Source organism: Micrasema longulum, unplaced genomic scaffold (genome assembly GCF_059751315.1).
Source record: "Micrasema longulum isolate JH-2025_06_02 unplaced genomic scaffold, ASM5975131v1 h1tg002578l, whole genome shotgun sequence".
Taxonomy (NCBI): Eukaryota; Metazoa; Arthropoda; class Insecta; order Trichoptera; family Brachycentridae; genus Micrasema; species Micrasema longulum.
The window spans coordinates 75955-96613 of NW_028279716.1; the positions used below are offsets into that span (position 1 = coordinate 75955).

At 33.2% G+C, this 20659-nt stretch overlaps 2 protein-coding genes and 1 long non-coding RNA gene across 7 annotated transcripts; 2 read left to right on the forward strand and 1 right to left on the reverse strand.

Moving 5' to 3' along the window:
- The first annotated feature begins 1473 nt into the window (after positions 1 to 1473).
- Positions 1474 to 11614, forward strand: LOC148271931 (uncharacterized). Of its 4 annotated transcripts, none has more exons than XM_088240735.1 (5): positions 1474 to 1666; positions 1890 to 1962; positions 5462 to 5586; positions 8028 to 8750; positions 9329 to 11614. In XM_088240735.1, the coding sequence occupies exons 2-5, from the start codon at positions 1914 to 1916 to the stop codon at positions 9332 to 9334; spliced, it is 903 nt and encodes a 300-aa protein (XP_088096861.1). In that variant the 5' UTR covers positions 1474 to 1666; positions 1890 to 1913; the 3' UTR covers positions 9335 to 11614. The 4 variants fall into 4 exon arrangements, with proteins under 4 accessions (XP_088096861.1, XP_088096858.1, XP_088096860.1 ...); XM_088240732.1 differs by lacking the exon at positions 9329 to 11614 and adding an exon at positions 8990 to 9125 and having other exon boundaries at positions 1480 to 1666; XM_088240734.1 differs by lacking the exons at positions 1474 to 1666; positions 9329 to 11614 and adding exons at positions 1681 to 1768; positions 8990 to 9125.
- Positions 11439 to 19496, reverse strand: LOC148271932 (uncharacterized). Of its 2 annotated transcripts, XR_015824990.1 has the most exons (3): positions 19449 to 19496; positions 16856 to 16963; positions 11439 to 11792 (listed from the first exon to the last, which is right to left on the reverse strand). It is a non-coding gene; the product is annotated as an uncharacterized LOC148271932 (long non-coding RNA). The 2 variants fall into 2 exon arrangements; XR_015824989.1 differs by lacking the exon at positions 19449 to 19496 and having other exon boundaries at positions 16856 to 18213.
- Rsph1 (Radial spoke head protein 1) lies at positions 12552 to 16056 on the forward strand. Its single transcript, XM_088240736.1, has 2 exons — positions 12552 to 12697; positions 15187 to 16056. Exons 1-2 carry the CDS (start codon positions 12644 to 12646, stop codon positions 16021 to 16023), a joined length of 891 nt encoding a protein of 296 aa, XP_088096862.1. The 5' UTR covers positions 12552 to 12643; the 3' UTR covers positions 16024 to 16056.
- Positions 19497 to 20659: the final 1163 nt, after the last annotated feature.

Consider the following 20659-nt stretch of genomic DNA (forward strand, 5'->3'; position numbering starts at 1 on the left):
ATACATAAATTAAAAAATAAATAATCAAGTGGTGTGAAAATGTATTATGCAAGTACATTAAATTTTGAAAAAATAACACCATAAATAAATAAAGATAAAATAACCGCTAAAATTTCTTTCGTTTATTCCATATAAATTATTGGGAATTTTCAAGAAATTAAAAAAAATATTTATATATACTAATAAACTTTAGGATTATTCTTTGTTTATGCACCTATTTGCATATAATTAAGCTTAATTCTCTGTCAATTTGTTATTATTTTGTCTAAAAATATTTTTTATACTGTATTTTAAACATTCGGCTTCCGTGGTGTAGTGGTCAAGACGCTTGACTCACACACGAAAGGTTCCGGGTTCGATTCCCGGTGAGAACACAAAAATTAAAAATGTGATTTTTCTCAAGCCTGGGTGTTCTGTGATGTAATTCACCACTGTAATGGGCCTCCTGGCCTGTTGTGGTGCAAAAAAAAATTTAAAAAAAAAAAAATAAAATTAGAAAACATTAAAACAAAAGACTGATCAACTTATCTTCATGCAAAAAAGTGATCAAGATATTATGCCATTAATATACCAATGCAGTGCCTAATGTACAATAAGGTGCGAAAAGGAAAATTATGATATATCTTGATTAAATTAAATAAAAACGTAGTTATTTAAATTTACAAAATTGTACTTTTGGTGGTTCAGGACAAACGTCAAAAAACATTGATTTGACTTAGACTTGCCCTATAAAGTAAATAACTTTTAAAATTAGTGACACAAAAACGAACCTAAATGTTTTTGTTTGCCCCAAAACGGAGCCCAAGATACCAAGTTTGTTTATTTATACCCAGGGTTGCATTCAACGATCATACATATGCTATCAACAGTTGGAGGGCAGTCATTTTTGGAACATAAAAATATGTACAAATTTGTATTTTACATTTGTTTTTAGTGGATCCTAATCAGATTTCCTTAAATTCCTTATAATGTCCACCAATTTTTTTTTTCATTGGATTTTGGGGAATTAAAAAATTATATTGATTCACGTTGATTGTATTTTCAAAAAGTATTTCTATCAGTGCAGCCCTGAAAGTAAAAAAGCTTTTCAATTGCGCGACTAAGCATAGTTTGACGTTAACAAAAAACAATATTTATATTTGAATATAAATTGTTTTAAACCTTGTTAATCACTCATGAATATTTACCAATGAAAAGATACACAATTCTATTTTTTCCTAAAGGTTTTACACACTTTCATGACACAAGCAGGCGTTTTGGTTTTGATTCTAAACGTCACGCCTGGCTGGTCAAATGATGACTACATACGCGTTGGGCATTACTGAGCGTTTGGGCATGAATTAAATGTCATAATTTTTTAGGTCTTGTAGCATATCTATGTGTAAAGATATTAGTGCACAATGGTTTTTAAAACACTGAGAAAGTTTTATACCCAGTGTAGACACTAATAATTTAATGAATAAAAAAAATCAACGAAATAGTTTTACATGTCTACCATAATATTCTTTATACACTGGAAAACATTGTACATAGAATCAAAACCTCCTCGGTGTTGATAGAATAGCATTGTATAAATTTTAAAAATTCACGTTGCATTGTCGCATAGATAAACCAAATGTCAAATTGTCAATGTTTTGTTTATTGTTTTTTGCCGAAATTTTGACAGGTGCGGATGGTTAATTTTTCATTCCATCGTATTAAATTCTGAGTTTATACTACATTTAAGATTTATTTTAGAAATAAAATATACATTAAAAAATAGTTTTTAGTATGTACTTGATTAATCAAAATATAATTATTTTTGTCAATGTTTTTTTATGGTTATGTGCATTTTCAAAATACACTGTTTCATTAAGATACCAATAAACAAATTTTTGCTTATAATTCAGATACAGTATAGTTATTGATCCAGGATGGCTGCCGAAAATTCAAAATTTGACGAGTTGAAAGAAAATTTGACAGGTACTGTGATGAATGTTTTTATATTTAGAACATTTTACAAATATTACTTGTTCATTTGTTTGTATTTTTCTCATATATCAGAACTATGTATCATTTTTGCTGATTAACCCTTAGACTGCCAAGCATTTTTTCAAGAATCTAATCGGAAATGCTATTATATTTAAATATTTAAAAAATATTTTATCGAATATGCTGTTTTCCAAACACTACTGTTTTAAAAATTAATAGCAATGCCAAGAAAAATTTTCCATTTCATATATTTCTAATTCACGCCCAATGAAGTGAGTAAGATAGACAACACTTGCCGCGCGCATCACATTCTCGTGCAGCGGTTGTAAACCCTCTCTCATTTGGAAATAAAAATTAACGAAAATGATCTCCTGCAGTGATCTTAAGGAGAATTGTTTTAATGGTTAAGCCCTGGTATTCTCCGTTTTCCTATATGGGGCTGAAACGTGGACAATGCGTGCCTATGAGAGGAAGAGGATTGATGCATTTGAGATGTGGTGTTGAAGAAGGCTGCTGCGTGTACCTTGGACAGCCAGAAGGATGAATGTATCGATTCTGAAAGAGCTCCATTTTACAACTCGTCTGTCAGTGGTGTGTCTTTCTTTTAACATATTGCTAGGCGTGAGCCAGACAATCTAGAAAAGGCAATAATGTTTGGCTGAGTTGAAGGTAGGAGAAGCCGGGTAAAATCCCATATAGATGGACTTACCAAATAAAGGAGGCTACGGGGATAAAATTTGATGTGTCGGTTTGTCGGGCTGAGAACAGACTGGAGTGGAAAAGACTAATCAGAAGTGTTCACGGTGGTCACGATCCTCATCATTGAGGGACCGACTTGGAAGAGAGATTGAAACTACATAATTATGATCGTTTTTTTGTTGATTGCGGGGCAAAGTGCCCTGTTACATATTATCAAACCTACCACTTCCATGCATGCTAAACAAAAATGGAGTGAAATATATCTAGAAATTTTTCATAACGGAGGGAAAATATTTTTGCCAAGGGAGTATGGAAGTCTAGTCATTTACAGGGCCTGTCATTGGCTGGTTTAAATTGCCGCTTTACACACGGTGGTATATTCGCCATTCTGCGTATGTTTAAACAACCACATTATTTATAATTTTATTATTTTTACAATTTTTTGTAAAAACAACATTTCCTCAACTCTTTCATCTGTTGACTTTTGTAAACTAAAAGACCTGAAACTTTTACGAATGTCGGTGAGTTTCATCTGATGAATTATTGCACAGGTAACGCCTAAAAACACTTTTAAATTTTTATACAAGTTAGTTTAATTAACAATATTTTGAGTACACCCAAATGTTTGTAGGGAGTTATTTATATTGAAACTTTTTTATAAACCAGAGGTTTCTTTTAAATTGGTAAAGGTACTAAGAAGTGATATTATTTCTTGGTAGATGTTACAATATAATTTGAATTAATTAAGTTAATTTTTTTACTACTGTCTTACTTTTACATACCCATAAAATTCAATAGATACTTATGGATATGTAAAAAAATCGGAATTATCGGCTTGCGTCCACGAGAAGATATATGAATGTGGATGAAATGAAGTCTTTGTGCAGAGTCATATTATTGATATAACGTGACATCCTCTCTCCCTTCCCCACCGTGATAATTTATTTGTTTTTGTTTTGTTTGTAGGAATTATAATTACTTCCGAACAGCTAACACCTATTTATTTCCCATTGCTGTAGATACCCATTATAATAAATTTACTGATTATTTTTGAATACTTTACTTTTTCAACCTCCTAATAAACAATCACGCTCTTTGCTTATTTGTTTATATTTTTTATGACGGGGTTTTCCGGTAAAATATGGACCTCTTTAGGTAAGAGTTTTATATTAAAGGTAATTAATTAAATTAGTGTTAGTAACTAAAATATATCAATATTTTCGTAATTACTGGATCGGGTATAATAGCGGGGAAAACACAGTACATAATTATTTTGTTTTATCAATAAGAATTTAAAATTGCTCCTAACGACTAAGCGTATCTTAATAAAATAATTAAAATCTTTTAATAACACATTAATGAGGTATTTAGCCATAAATACCGGGCATTATTAAAAAAAGCCCCTCTTTTAACGATAATAGTTTTCACTGGAAGTTAAAAAATACAGTACATAAATATTAAAAATCAAAAAAGATACCCAATTAACATTATTTGTCCTCAAATGTAAGTGATTAAAAATTCTAAATATTAACATTTATTTAGTTTTTTACTAACCTGTTTTTACAATGTACAAAAATTCACTGTTTCAGGTCCCAAATAGCTAGAAGTTTCCTGTGTTTAGTTGTTCCTCCTTTTTAAAAGTTACTGCAAATTTAAACATCACAAGTAAATTTATATTGAGGAAGTTCAAGGGTTTTGTTATTTATTATTTATTAACATACAAAAAAAAAAAAAATATGTATCGTTTTATCAGCGCTATGATTTTTAAAGTTTTCTGTTTCTGAAATTAATCCGCGTGTGACGTCACAAGTTCTCTTCTGCTTCATCTCGGTTAGTTCTGCCGATTGGTCCATTGACGATAAGTAAACAGGAAATCTTCCACAACTCTCTTATCATTGATAGATTCATATGGACTTGTGATGTCGTTTAAAGTAGTTAGTTTTATTAACATTTAAATTATTTTAAATATTTTTTTCGTACGTTTTCAAAAAACTTTGATGTACAATTTAATGCTCTAATTTTTACCCCCCGTAAGAAAATCTTTTTTGTATCCAATTTCCCGTAGGGCTGAAGTTCCTCATTGATTGTAACAATATATTCAAACTATTATAAAAAAATGGGTATTATACTGTAAAATGAAACGTGAAAGAAATGTTTATGCGATCCGGGTTGTGGTACTTACAATCCCAATCCTTAAAAATGACTTTTTTACCTATGCAAGAGGGCGTCTATATTTTATTTTTACATTTTTAAATGGTAAATTAAGATTATCAGTCAGGTAACCTGGAAATATTAAGTAAATAAAACACTTTTTTCATTTATGTATCATTCAAACCCTAATTTAATCAAACAGGGAACCTCATTCATAATAGCATACGCGCTTTACAATTACAATTACATCACGAGGCAGATATAAATTAATAGTTTCACTTCCTTCAAAATGAAATCAATTTCTATGAAACCGGTAACTAGTGTACGAAACTAAAAATTAACCCGTCGCAAAAGTTATTTAATTTTTTAAAAAATGTTTTATACCGCTGACGGACAAGTGCAACAAGCAGTTCCCGAATTCATTTACCCTTTTAGGGATTATGACGTCAGCAATAATCTTGTTAGAATTTTATGACATGGATTAAGAACAATGATATATTGTTGTTTAGCAGTCTAAGGGTTAAAGCTTTTCCATAAGTCTTTCTTATTTTCACTACAGGTATTTAATATATTATGCAATAAATTAAAGTAATTAAAATTTATTTACATGTTATTTACTCATGTCAATCCTTTATTACAGAACTAGGTCTCTATGAATCTGGAATGAATGTAAAGGATATGCTAGATTTGATGTCTGCTATTCAAAATTCACGACATTCAGCCCAGGAAGAAGAGCTTATTAGAGAATCTAAAATGAGCACTCGGGTAAATTAATCTGTCTTTTTCTCTCCGTTTCAATGTTTAAAATATGTGAATTTATCTTCAAAACGACAATTGAAAATGTATTCCTATCAATTAAATAAGGTACTTTGTAAACAACACTCGTGAGCAAAAAAATCGACTCAAGGCGCACGCTTGCGTTCAAAAGTGATTAGGGAAAAATCTAAAACTCATATCATATATTAGTTTGTAGAATCTGAAAGTTCTTAATTTTAGCTTTAAATGAGAAGTATTTTTTGTTATTATTTGTTAAACTCTAGAAAAATCTTGTCAACATTACAATGAAAATGCAAATTAAAATCCAAAAAATAATCTTTTCAGTACTTAGTGTTACCCCCCCTGGCCTGAACGACTGCTTCTAGGCGCTTCTTCATGGACCTAATAAGTTTTTTTACATCTTCTTGGGGAATGCTACCCCATTCTTCAGTGAGTGCCGCTTGCAGTTCGGATTTCGTAGTTGGTGCAGGATTTCTAGCCCGGAAGTTTCTTTTGAGTTCATCCCACAAATGCTCAATAGGGTTTAAGTCCGGGCTGCACGCTGACCAGTCCATAGTTTGAATCCCAACCTCCTCCAAGTACTGCCGAACGGTAGCTGCAGTATGTAAGCGGGCATTATCCTGCATGAGGATGAAGTTTTCTCCAATAAAACCGGCATAGGGAACAACATGGTCCCCCAGGATTTCTTCGACGTATCGATTCGCCGTCAAATCCCCTGCCCGGCCGCCGGTTTCACTAAAAACCAGTTCGGTTTTTGCCTCTATTGAAATGCTGGCCCACACCATTGTAGAACCTCCTCCAAAAGCCACATTTTCTTGAATGCAGCATTATGCGAAACGTTCTCCAGGCCTCCTGTAGACTCGTCCTCTTTTATCGCTGCCATGTAAGCATACTCTGCTTTCGTCTGAGAAGAGGACAGAGCTCCATTTGTCATACATCCAATCAACGTGCTCTCTGGCGAAGTCGGGCTGCTCAGTGAGCTGGGGTCAATTTAGGGCCAGTAGCTGGCCTTTTTGGTGTAAGGTTGGCACCCTTGAGTCGTCTCCTGACTGTCCACCCACTGAAAGGTACTCTTCTTGTTTCTCTGAGCTCTCGTTGGACTTGAACATCAGTGAAAGCCCGATTTCTCAGCGCAGTATTGACAATGAATTGGTCATCTCTCTCTGAAGTGCACCGTCTTCGGCCAGAACCATGTCTTCGTTGAAAGTTACTAGTTTTTTGGTATCGACGGTAAACTTTTGATACAGCAGACTGACTCATGTTCAGCGCACGAGCGACTTCACATTGGCTCTGGCCTTGTTGCAATAGCGCAACCGCTTGAGCTGCTTCTTCGGTGGTTGTATCCATTTCTAGGTAATATTCCTGTTTGTTGATAAGGAAGAATGATATAATTGATGTTTGACGATTAACTGATAAGGATTGGTGAGGTAGGTAAGCTTTTATAGGGATTAGTAGCCGCTAATGAGCGCTACTGTAAAGCAGCTCAAAAGGATTGTTTACTAACCACAACGCTTTGTGGGATTATGTGTGTGGGTATTGTCACCATATTGCATATCGATTAAAAGCCAATACTTTTAACTTTAATATATTCAAAACAAAAATAGAATATGAGCTTTAGATTTCTCACTCATCACTTTTGAACGCAAGCGTGCCGCTTGAGTCAATTTTTTTGCTCATGAGTGTATATACATATATACAATAAATCCGTCTATTTTAAAGTGGACGATAATGCCCCCTTGTGGGCGCTGAAGGCCTTCAGGGGGGCAGTAAAAGGCCCCTAGAAAATTGGAGGTGTTGGTTTCCTAATATTGCAAATTAAAATTAAATTCGTTCTAGTCGTTCTTATCCCGTTTTTGTTTTATTTATTCCGGCTTTCTTAGCCCATCTTCCGTATTTGAAGCATTCAAGTTCTTACAAGTTTTTGTTAAACAATGCGACAGGATTATCAATGCTTGTTCTAACTTATTCAATACAATTTCGGTCACATAATGTAAACAATTAATTATTGCTTGTTAATCTTTTTTCTGTCGGTGTGTGTTGCATTTCAAACCTTTTTTTGCACCACAGGAGGCCAGGAGGCTCAATAGCAGTGGTGAATTACATCATAGAACATTCAGGCTTGAGAAAAATCGAACACGGAAGCTTTCGTGTGTAAGTCAAGTGTCTTGACCACTACACCATGTGGCTGCCATATAAAGGCAGTCATTGTTTTTTTTATTTTCATAAGCGTGTTTGCACACAATCGATACCAGGTTTGTCCCATTTGGGGGCCATAGAAAAAAAATGTTGTCAAAGTGGGCGGTGAGCAAAATAAGTCTGAGAACCTATGCTACAATTTATGTATACATACTCGTAGTATGTATGTTGAGTATTTTAAAGAGTGTAAATAAAGTATTACAAATTCTGATAAAATAAACTAACCCTTTCAGGCTGAATGTACTACAGACAATAAAGTTTTAGAAGCAAAGCGAGGAATGGAAAGGCGGTACAAAAATGCTCCAGAACGAAGATTACCTTGGAACTTATTTCCTATCCCTGAGCAGCTATCTCTAGAGCAACGTGTCCACGTAATGACAGCTTACAAAGAACAGTTGAGTGTCTGCCGATACCGCAGAGCTAAGACCTCTTCAATTTTTGCTGACTGGAACTGCGTTTTTAGTATTCCTATATCAAAACATAGGTTTTCTCCAGAATTTAAGTCAGGACAGCATCATACTAGAAGTGGCCGAACGGTGAAAGTCGCTCCTCATTATATTGATGACGATGACAGCGATACAGAAGTATCAGTTTCCAGAAAATGCCGTAAAAGAATGAGAAAATATACAAATGAAGAAATAATTGCTAAATCTAGTCTCTTCCGAGATACTCCGATACTCTCTCAATCTAATTTTGAATTATCGGTTGATGTTGAAAAGAAGATATTGCAACCTAAAAATTCTGAAAGGCGCATCTCTCATCCATCGGAAAAGATGCATTTAGACTTAACATCCAGTGATGAAGTTGAAAATGGTCAAAATGATTCAAAGCGCTGGAGATCTCCGTCTCCCGAAGCTTCTGGCTCTAAAATGATGGTCGTTGCTCAAGTACACAGGGATTCTCAAGATATAGATAGCATTCAAATCATCGATGATGATAATGAACAGGATAAGAAGGTTATTATAATGCAATTATTACAATACTAGAATTATATTTAAATTGAAATACAAATATTGTAATAAGTTAGTACCTATTTTTAAAAAAACATGTTTTATTCTTACACATATGGCCTCTTACTTCAAAGCATATGGCCATATTTTAACCACCAAAAGATTTCTAATAATAAATTCATTTTCAACAAAATACCTTAAATCAAATTAATTTAAAAAATTTAGAATGTATATAATTATTTCAGATGCCAGCAAACTGTATGAAAAGGCCGAAGCGGTTGAAGATTTCAATTGATGAATAGTATTCATAGAATAACATATTTATAATTTTTTCTTTATGACATTGACATGTTATTCCTAATATAAAATGCAGAGCTGAAATAGTGTGAATATATTTGAGTTGCACAGGGACAGAGGGGCTAAAACCATTATCCACAATGAAATGGGGTGTATTTTTAGCATTCATAATGATAACATTTGGCTGATTTATATAGCTATTGTAAAAAATCACCTCAAGGGCGTTTTACAATAATTTTATACTTAAACTTACATTCTAACTAAGCTAACGCTACATATATTTTCAGATTTAAAAATTGAGGATTAAATGAAAGAAGTGAGATTTCAGTTGAGATCTAAACTGACTGGAACTGTCGATGATTCGCAAGTGTGAAGGAAATTGGTTGCAGGCAGAGGGGCCGGCAACGGCAAAAGCACTATCTCCGAAGTTAGCATTTAGGCAGCGCCGGAGTTTGACAAGTTTTCCTCTGCTTGAATCAAATGCTGAACTAAGTGTAGATTGTCCTATTTCCCTAATACAGATGTTCGATTGGTATCTTGGAGCTATTTCGTGAAAGGATTTGAATACTGTCCAGTAAAGCTTATATTTTATTCTCTCTGGGCTTTTTAACTAGTGCAAATCTCGAAGATGTGTGAGATGTGAGAATATATTTTTACCCCCGTAATAAGTCTTTCTGCTTCATTGAAAACAGATTGAAGTTTATCATTAAATGTTATTAAATAAATTAAGTTTATCAGTTTAGTATTTTGGAAAATTTGCGTATATTCCACTACAGTAATCTAGATGTGAAATGATAAGCATTTATAAGAGTTTTATTTGTGTCTATTCGATCATTTCTCTGTACAGATTTGATTTGTTGGGATGGATGAAACCAGCCATATATTAATTAACAATGCAATACCATCTAATTTAAAGTATTAACTTTGTGGTTAAATATTTTAACTAATAAATGCTAGTAAATATTAGTTTAACCACTTACTGACTTTTTAATGTCTACAATTGTAATGATCTTTCAATAACATTGAGCAATAATTAAATGCAATTAGTGGATGTTGTGGATGACCAGTGGTGGTGTCGTTATACTTGCATGTTAATGTGATAAGAGTCCTGATGAAGAAATGGGTACGTCTCGAAAACGGTAGACATTAAAAAGTCAGTAAATGGTTGTATACTAATATTTACTAACATCAGTTTTGAATCTTTATTTTAAAAAAAAATTGATGTTGGGTTAGTCGGCCATTGTGCAACCATTTATAGTAAGCCTATTTTAGTAGCAAAAATATTGTTTTATATTTTCTTAAATATATAATGCTAAGTTTTTAAGTTAGTTAATAAATTTAATAATTTTTCTTTTTTTTTTACATAATAATTTTCCTGTACTGATTGCATTTATGTATGCCCCATTTTCACCATATGTGGTGTCATGGGGAGAATTCAATGAGATTTTGTTGCAAATTATTCAAGTCCTTAGCCTTTCAAGACACATACTATACAGCGCATGTGGAATCTTTGGTCATCTTCATTTTGGAAAACATTCGCTCACATCACCCAAGATTTGTTCCTTAAAATTTATAAAACATATGTTCGTCCACTACTGGAGTATGCCTACCAAATCTGGAGTCCTTATTTTAAAAAAGACATGGAGTCCAGAGAAGAGCAGCTAAAATGGTAGTTTCTTTAAGAAATAAATCTTACGAGGACCGCTTAAGGGAGCTTGGGTTAAGTTCACTGGAAGAGCGGAGGCAGCGTGGTGACTTGATTGAAACACTCAAAATCTTAACTGAGCAATATAATGTATCCAAGTTGAAATTAATGTTCTCCATGAATGAAAACCGCCATCTTAGAGGACATTCATTGAAACTTAACACTACCTCCTTCTCGTCCAACCCCAGGAAAAACTTCCTGACAAACCGAGTCGTGTAGAAATGGAATGGCCTTCCCGAGAAAGTGATTGGTGCTAGATCAGTTAATGTGTTCAAAAACCGCCTAGATGCACACATCAATTTATAATGTTTAATAACCATGTACACTTGATATACACACATCAGCTTAATAGCTGCTAGTGTATTAATAGTAATCTTTTGTATTTTCTGTATCTTATCGAAATGTTAAAATAGAAAAATGACATTGAAAATATTAAGTCTTCGCGTATCATTGCCTTTTATAGTTTGAAGGCAAAATGTAGGATTGTTAAGTGAGTTGGCGCACATATTTGACTCGATGATCATTTTTATACACAAGTATTAAATTACCCATTCAGTTAGGAGTCTATGTTGTTGTAAAAAGTAACTGTTGACTATGTTAATTATTATTAATGGATAGCGAGCTGAGGGGAGGGTACAAAACAAATTAATATGACTGGTAAGGGACATAAGTAATTTTATTTATTTATTATTAATCAACGGACGAAATGAATTGAAAACACGAGGTGTTAATTGAGCACTCTGGGGTATACCTGATGTAACATCAATACTGGTTGACAAATAGTTATCTATCCAAATCCTGATGTAACATCAATACTGGTTGACAAATAGTTATCTATCCAAACCCTGATGTAACATCAATACTGGTTGACAAATAGTTATCTATCCAAACCCTGATGTAACATCAATACTGGTTGACAAATAGTTATCTATCCAAACCCTGATGTAACATCAATACTGGTTGACAAATAGTTATCTATCCAAACCCTGATGTAACATCAATACTGGTTGACAAATAGTTATCTATCCAAACCTTCTGTGTCATACCTGAAAGATAAAAATTCACGAACGATAGTTAGTGGGTATCAATTCAAGGGCATGTAATTAATTTAACTATAAGAATTTTTATCCACTTTGTCCTATGCCGTCGAAAAATCGGTGTAAAGAACGTCAACTTGCTGACCATCTTTAGTGCTTTGACAACACCTTTTTTTTTGTGTGGTTTAAGGTGGTTTGTCTAGCAGCTCTAAATCCACTATGTTCCTCAATCAGGATATTCTTAAATACAGGTGTGATTTTGCTTGCAATAATTGATTAAAATAGTTGAGGGATAGAGGATAATGTAATTGTTGGTTTATAATTGCTTCCAGCTGACTTATCTCTTGATTTAAAATCAAAATCTTTTATCTCAATTGCACTTTAAATTACATTAAAAATTGTTGTCAGGAAACAAAAGTAAGTTTTTAATGTGATCATTGGAATTTGGTTAAAAAAGCTTTTGTGATTTTTGCTAGACATATATTTGACAAATTGGTTCTTTGTTGGTAATGAAAAGAATACGGACTATATTAATATATCTTCCAGTACATTTTCTAGCAAAATTGTTTGTTTTTTTTTCTGTACAGATTTGTATGAAAAATTTTTGTTGGTTGGAGGCGTATAAAAAAAAAAAAAAAAAAAAGATCCAGTGAAAAGGATTTAAGGATCTCTTTGGCGTGTATATATTCTAAATAAAATAATGAGCCATGAAGCTTCTATTCAGTACTATGAAACCATAGAATAAGGAATAGTCTAATTCAATGTATGAAACATTCCATTTTTAAATGAAAATGAGAACAAATTAACACTTTATAAATATTTGACATTACCTGATAATATAACATTTTCATTTCGTTAACATGTCCGATAAAGACGCTGGAGAAGTGGAAGGGGAAGATGAAAGAGGGATAGGGGTAAGTCATTGCTTTAAATTTGATTTTTCATTGCTGAAAAGCAGTTTTATCCAACTGAAATAAATTTTGAATGTGTGAATTTATCACAAAAATTTATTTTTCATTTTATACCCAAGTATTTCTTTCCTATGGCAATATCAAGGGAACAACCATAGAATTAAAATATACCAGAAGGTGCATAGAACCAAGTTTGCAGACATCGTACTGTGTACAAAAGTCTGCCATACGCCTCCCCCTACATCTATCTGACATTCCGCCCGCGTGTATGCATGAAGTGGCTGCGTAATGTTTCCAGACCGTGGACAGTATATTATCATAACACAAATATAAGAACTTTACCACAAAAAATGTTTTATCGCCTAGACTATAAAAAAAACAGGTACTTTTGTTAGGCAAATGCAAAAAAAATCATTCAGTTATTAAGTAAATTAATACCGTTTAATATTAAACTAAGGCTTATTTATTTATTTTGACATTAACGGCATAAATTACCTTTGACATATATATTGAACATAATAAAAAAATAACATATTACAACAGAGATGAAGAACATTTAACAGAAGGTAATATAGAAGTCTAGGCATCTACAGGGCTTATGACCTGTCAATGGCTGGTTTAAGTGGCCACTTTACACACTGTGTAACATTCACCATTCTGCCTATATTTGAACATCTATATTCCTTCAATTCTTTCATCTGTTGATGTTTGTGGCCACTTAAACCAGCCATTGACAGGTCATAAGCCCTGTAGATGCCTAGACTTATATATTACCTTCTCTTAAATGTTCTTCACCTCTGTTGTAATATGTTAATATAAACAGCTCCCCAGGGAGTTGAATCCAGTCCTTGTCTACAAAAATTTGGACAAACTCAAAATATTGTTGATAATAAAAAATGATAAAATTGCATAACTATAACAATAGTAACAAGTAGGTAAATACACATCAGTAACCAAAAATATTAACAAAATATATATTAAACAAAATTTAAATATGAATAACTCTCTAGGGAGGCAATCCAGCCATTCGGCAAGCATTTTGACATACTTAAAACATTGTTTAAAAAAAAGAAAAACATTTTCGAACAGAGAAAAGTTTAAGAATTACATTGCGAGAGAAGAAAAGAAATCAGACTGGTTTTATAACTATCAAGTCCAGAACCAAATATATCAGCCTTGTCCTCATACTGATTACTATATCTGTGGAGCCTAGGGATAGGCGTATAGAAAGCCGGGTAAAAAATTCGACTGCCGTGGCAATACTAACAAAATGTCCACTTCGTTTTATTTAACAATCTGAAAGACAGTAAAATAATCGAATTCTTAAATAATATTATTTTTGACACTTGCACAGGAAATGTGATCCCACCCTTTTCCCTATTAATCCCAGCAGTATTTTGACACTTACAAACGACACAACACAGCATAATTGAATTTAAATCGGCAGTTGCGTACTCGGCGACGTTTACGGAGTAACTAATGGCCAAAACATAAAACTACTAATTTATGAGTAGTTTAGTCGACTTCAGTTTGATGCCCTTATGCAGTTTCTGGACTATTATAATTCTATGGGAACGACATACGAAATACAAATGAAATGAGAAAAACTTAGTTGTGATCAATTATTTACCAAGTCAATTTTGTAATTAATTTATTACATTTGTAAAATAAGGTTGATAACATTATTATGAAGTACACTACATTAAACACAATGCATAAATGAATAAGTCAAATTAATCAGTTAAAAATTGGTTAACAGTAAAAAAAAACACAGATTTATTTTTTATTTTACCAAAATGTTGGCATCTTTTAAAACAATGAGGAAGTTCAGTGTTTTCTTTTTCTTTTTTTATTTGTTAAAAGACTATTAAACTAAGCCAAAATTTTTTTTTTTTTTTTTCACTTGTATTATCAGCGCTATGATTTTTTAAAGTTTTGTATTTCTGAAACAACTTGCGTGTGACGTCAAAGGTTGTTCCCTGTTAGTTCTTCCTATTGGTTCGTTTACGGTAAACCAACCGGATATCCTTCCCAACTCTCGCATCATTGGTTGGTTCACATGAACCAGTGACGTCAAAGTAGTGCGTTTTTATTGAAATATTTTTTTCGTACATTTTCAAGAAACTTTGCTGTACAATTGAATGCTCTATTTTTTACCGCACGCAAGAAAACATTTTTGTATCCAATTTCCCATAGGGCTGAAATTCCTCATTATAAATACAAAGCTTTACACTCTAAGAAATCCTGATGACAAAGGATGTTTATTTACTAAACCAGGAATTATTAGATAATTATATTGAAATTAACGTGGCATAGAAAATGAATGCACGTGTACTGTAGTTGTATGACCCCTAAGAGTTTATGTATATTCATGATGATAGAAAAAAAAGACTAAGAAATTGAGTGTACTGACTTATAAATGCTTTTCTGTAACTGGTGTTTGCATCGTAAAGTATAGAATATTAATTTGTATAACTACTTGTCGGTTGCAGGAGTATCATGGCAAAAGGAATCACTTAGGAGAACGAAGTGGTTACAGTTGGGCCATATTACCAAATAAAGATATCTATATAGGGTTTTATTATAAGGGACTACGTCAAGGCAAAGGTATGTACGTATTCCAAAATGGGTGTCGATACGACGGCTCCTGGAGGAAAAGTGTTAAATATGGATTTGGAAAGATGATTTATCCAGACGGATCGCGTTATGAAGGAGAGTGGAAGAATGACTACAAGCACGGCTTCGGAGCTTATTATTATCCCAATAAAGACGTTTATGAAGGCGGTTGGTACAAAGGACAGCGACACGGGCTCGGTACCTACGTTTATTATCAACTTCAAACTACGTTCATGGGTAACTGGATACGCGGAGTTCAAGAAGGGCCAGCTCAGGTGATCTTCCCTGGCTATCGTTACCACGGCTCGTGGAGCAGGGGATATCCAGAAGGAAGAGGCTTCTTTACTTTCGAGTCTGGCTGCATGCAGGAAGGGGTATACTGGAAGAAGCCTATTACACCATTGAAAAGTGACACTGAACTTGAAAATGAGGAACATGAGATTGCTGAGAAGAAACCGGAAGAAGTGGTGGATCCAGTGTGGATGCCAGTGAGGATACTGGCCTACTCGGCAGAATTATTACCACCACAGCCGATGCCTCTCCCCATTCAAGATTCCGTGGCTTCTCTGAGTGATGATCAGATAGATTCCAATATCTTCTTGTTTGAGCCCTACTCCTACCATAGAGAACTCGGAGAAGGGGAAAATGAATATGACTACGAAGATGAAAATCAAGATTTTTCTAATGATGTGCAATCAATAAAAGAGGAGTAGAATAATCTAATTAAATGGATTTATTGACAAACACAACTGTTTTTTCCTCCTTTATAATGGCCCTTTACCAAAACATGGTAACATCAGCCAAAAACAAGTTACATGCATTTACAAATTAAAATAAGCATATAAAAATATATTACCAATTTTAAAAAATGCCTTATGAGATATTTGTTTTGGTGCATTTATTTTTCTCCTGAAATATTGGGTGGCAGAATTAAAAAATAAAATATGTATTAAAATTTGAATTTTTCTCACAAAATTTTTGGTCTGAAAAATGTGGGTTTAAGGCTGAGTCTGTTAAAAAGTAAGAAGATTGTTCTATTTTGCCATTTTTTTAAGCTTGCACCAGTAAATAAACACAATTTGCTAAAAGCATTTCTGATAAAAAATATACTTAAAAGTTTTACATAACTAAAATAGTTACTTTTACAATGATTTTGAAAGAATGGCAAAATCATATGATTTCCTTGCTTTCAATCAGGCTACAGTCTGAAATGCTACACACCTTAGAAAATTACTGTTTTTATTTCATGTTTTTTTATTTAATATTTTCAATGGCGCGACTTTGGAAGAACGGCATTGTAAAATGGCAAAATTGTATGATTTCCTTACTTTTTATCACAGTACAGCCTTAAACCTAAGTTTGGGATTTTTTAAGTGTTTATAGGGCAAAGGATTTTTTTTACACAAATATTAATTCAAAAGAAAATTTGATATTAAACTCTTTATTATGTAATACAATACAGTAAAATATACAGAGTATAGAAGAATCGACTACTAAAAAATATATCATATCTATATCTATAAATGTATCATAATTTGTTATTACCATCTAGTTTCTTCATTATTAGCATTAAAAAACTGCATAAATGTTTTACATCCTTAATTTTCGTTGGCTTCAATTGTATCCGCTTGTCGTAGTATTCTTCAGAAACTTCTAGAAAATCCAAAGTCGTACAATGTAAAGCATCGGAATGAGCCTGTCTACTCGGATAGAGTTCATGTCAACATTTAAAAATCCCAGAAACGGTTGAATTAGTAGTAATTATTCATAAAGCCTCTTTATTTAACACTCTTTCCATATAAGCTTTGCGCAAATTACATTCCGAGAAAACCATATCAAATGAATGAAATTTGTAAGCCCGTTTTTCCTATCAACTTTATGTAGTCGAATGAACATATATTGTTTTTTATCTTAATTATGCCAAAATTCCGATCTATCATAGAATATCCTGGAAAAGAATAGACACTGAACCTTTACAGTCTCGAATGTGGAGCTAACACACAGCTGAACAAAATGTAACCAAATATTGATTCTTGATCCGATTGAAACATCATCATTACCCAGTGGTGCATAGGGCACTCGGCACATTTTAATGCGTGGAGGCAAGATGATCAGTCTTACGCTTCAGATCCAGTCCAGGGAAAATAATTTTGATTTTTCGAAACCAAAATTCATCTTTTTTATTGAAAAACTTAGTTTCCAACTTATGTAGTATACAAAATTATTTATACAGTAGTGTTCTTAAAACAATGGGCCGTACTCGGGTCGAGAATCGCCAAATCGATATTAATTTGCATTATAATTACTTTAAATATGTACCTGTGTATTTATTATTGCAGGGTTATTCCAATTTATTTTATAAAAAATGAAAATACAAGTGTGTGTTTTCGTATCTAAAGTAAAAATAGTATCTAAAAGTAAATATGTTGATATAAGGAAAGTTTTTAAGCAACATAATACACATGTCGGGACAATAAATGATAAAAATCAATTTAAATCGAAGGAAAATATTCTAAATCAATTACACGTGAAAACTGACTCTTTAACACCTTTGACGCTCCTACCGTTGCAACCAAACACACTGCAATTCATTATTGTTGACTTTTATTTATTATAACATAAATATCAAAGTTATCCACAAACAAAGCCAAGCACAGCGACAAACGCGTCCGTTAGGACCGTTACGCGTTAGCTGTCAAACTAAACAAAATGTTTGTCGCTAACCTACAACGCTTCTGTTCTATGAAACATGGCGATAGGGCTTCTCTATAGCATGGCGCATTATTACTCTGAGGATTTAGGCATGTTTTGAAATTGGATATCTAATTACTTTATACATGTATATTAAACTGACTGCATGTATGCGTTGAGAACCAAAGGCAATAGGTGGAAGAAAAGCACTAGATTTCATTGGACTATTCCATGTGAGTGGTAGTGGTAACAACATTTTGTCTGTGGCTGTATAATGTTAACAGTTTAGTTCAATTATTTTGTAAAAAAAAATGCTTTTAATAAATAGTTAAGGCTGCGATACCACCGAAACGGACTAAGCGCTTTAGATATTTAACGCACATACTTTTTCGCTCTGGCAAACACTGGCAGAATTGCATGGGGTAAATTTGAATTTATTGGACGTACAAAGATAAATATTTTTTAAACGTATAAAATCACACACTAATATAATTTTTTTAAATAACCGACATTTAAAAAAATGGCGACAAAGTAATGAAGTCTGAATGTATAAATAAATATTTTTAAGCAAGGTAGATTCTACCTTAATTTATTTTTATTTATTAAGTAATTCATAGATGAAAAATATACATGATTTGGTTATAACGTATTCCTCACTGGGAAATCCCGTGCCGAGGAATACATTTTACAAGGTTTTTTGGCAAATAACATTAAAAAAACCAAAAAATAATGCATAACGGCGGCTAGGCAGCCTCCGTGGTATAGTGGTCAAGACGCTTCACTCACACACGGAAGGTTTCGGGTTCGATTCCCGGTAAGAAGACAAAAATTAAATGCAATTTTTCTCAAGCCTGGGTGTTCTGTGATGTAATTCACCACTGTGATTGGACCCTCCTGGCCTGTTGTGGTGCATATATATATGTAGAATATTCAGTAAATAAAATATTATGCTGTAGGTAAATGAATTAATAATAATAGGCACAGTACATTGCATTGTTGCCAAAAGACAAAATATCATTATTGTTTCAATTTATACAAACTGGGTGGCCGTAATTTTCTTTTCCCCATTTCGCAAACCTGAAGCATGTTTAAACAATTGTGTAGTTAGTCGAATAGGTAAAAAAATAAATAAATTGAAAATATTATTAGTTATTTATCGAGACAAACTGTTGCCTCGACTTCCCCTATACGATTTGTTTTCGAATTTGAATGTAATTAGTTTTATGAAAAAACAAAAAAATTACAATTTCAACAAACGTCATCCCACTTCCAAGTCTCACTCTGTACTGGAAAAAAATGATTTTGATTTTTTATATATTTTAGAATTTCGCGACCGCCGCGCCGTGCCGTGCGCTTACAAATGTTCATACAAAATGGTTATTTTAACGATTCGAATTATTCCCAAAGTTAAACCCAATCATCGCTGATTTATGAGAGGTTCACCTACCTTCTCACGCTGGACCGATTTACATTTTTGACACATCTCACCTTGAACACATAAAAACACCATAAATAAGTACGAGAGCCAAAAACTGTTTACACAAACATCTTTTCCCATAATCTTAGGCGACACCTAGACGTATAAACAAACCATTCAATGCAAGAAACATAAAATATAATCTAAACAAAATAATCTACCAAAATCACTTACCAGTTTCCCGCCATTAACATATACACACATACTTATGTGTTATTATGTTTGTTATATTTATGTTGCAGATATCTTTAGAGTTTCACTGAGACACTGCACTGATTATGTTTTTATCATTGTATATATTAAGAAATAATTAAAATGTGTTTATTATTTCTAAGCATGTTTAACTAATTTATAATTTATTTAACCATTTAGATTTTCATGGTAAAATTTAAAACATAAGACACAGAGCGCAACATTACATTCCCTGCAAATGTACTTAGTTGTTTGTCTTTGTTTTGGTTTTATTTTACCACTTGCACAAAAACAACGTGGAGTGTTACACTTGGCACTAGGAGTATTTAACACCGGCATGTGACGACTTATCAATCTCGGTAATATAAATGGAGAGTCACTGGAACATGATGGCCGTGGAACATGAGTGGTATGAACATGCTTTTCTAATGATTTTAAAATAATAGCCATTTGGAAGTCTGCTAAAGAGGGTTTTGAAAATTTCACAGATTTAAATAGACAGTGGGCATTCAACAAAAACATGTCAACAGAATGGAAAGCTAATTTTCGGTACCACTTGACGGTTTTCCGCATACAATTTGAACTGCATAACATCATGTCAGTTTTGTCGACGGAGCCCATGTTTTTGTTGTATTCCAGAACACAAAGTGGTTTTAAAATACTCTCCCCAGTATCGCGGTCTACTTTTCCTGACGGCGCTAAATTATCTCCGTGAAACGTTGTCAGCATATGTACTTCTCGTTTATCGTGCCATTTGATAGCGAGAAGAGGACCCTGGTGTTTGGATTTATTCTCTCCTTTTTTTGTTTTTGGGAAATCAGGCATGCCTTTTGATTTGCCATGCGATTTTTCCTCACTGTGCCGCAAGCGTTAGTTTTTTGTATATGTAGGTAATTAAACAAACTTGGGCTGGTGTACCAATTATCGCACCAAAGGTTGTGCCCTTTTCCCAAATAATCTTTGAGGAGAGCAGTCACTACCACTTCTGA

Bases quoted from the DNA above. Each gene is read 5' to 3' on its own strand.
- Rsph1 (XM_088240736.1), top strand. From the start codon at position 12,644: ATGTCCGATAAAGACGCTGGAGAAGTGGAAGGGGAAGATGAAAGAGGG. The intron at 12,698-15,186 runs GTAAGTCATTGC...TGTCGGTTGCAG, and splicing joins AAGATGAAAGAGGGATAGGG to GAGTATCATGGCAAAAGGAA.
- LOC148271931 (XM_088240732.1), top strand. From the start codon at position 1,914: ATGGCTGCCGAAAATTCAAAATTTGACGAGTTGAAAGAAAATTTGACA. The intron at 1,963-5,461 runs GTACTGTGATGA...CCTTTATTACAG, and splicing joins GTTGAAAGAAAATTTGACAG to AACTAGGTCTCTATGAATCT. The intron at 5,587-8,027 runs GTAAATTAATCT...TAACCCTTTCAG, and splicing joins AATCTAAAATGAGCACTCGG to GCTGAATGTACTACAGACAA.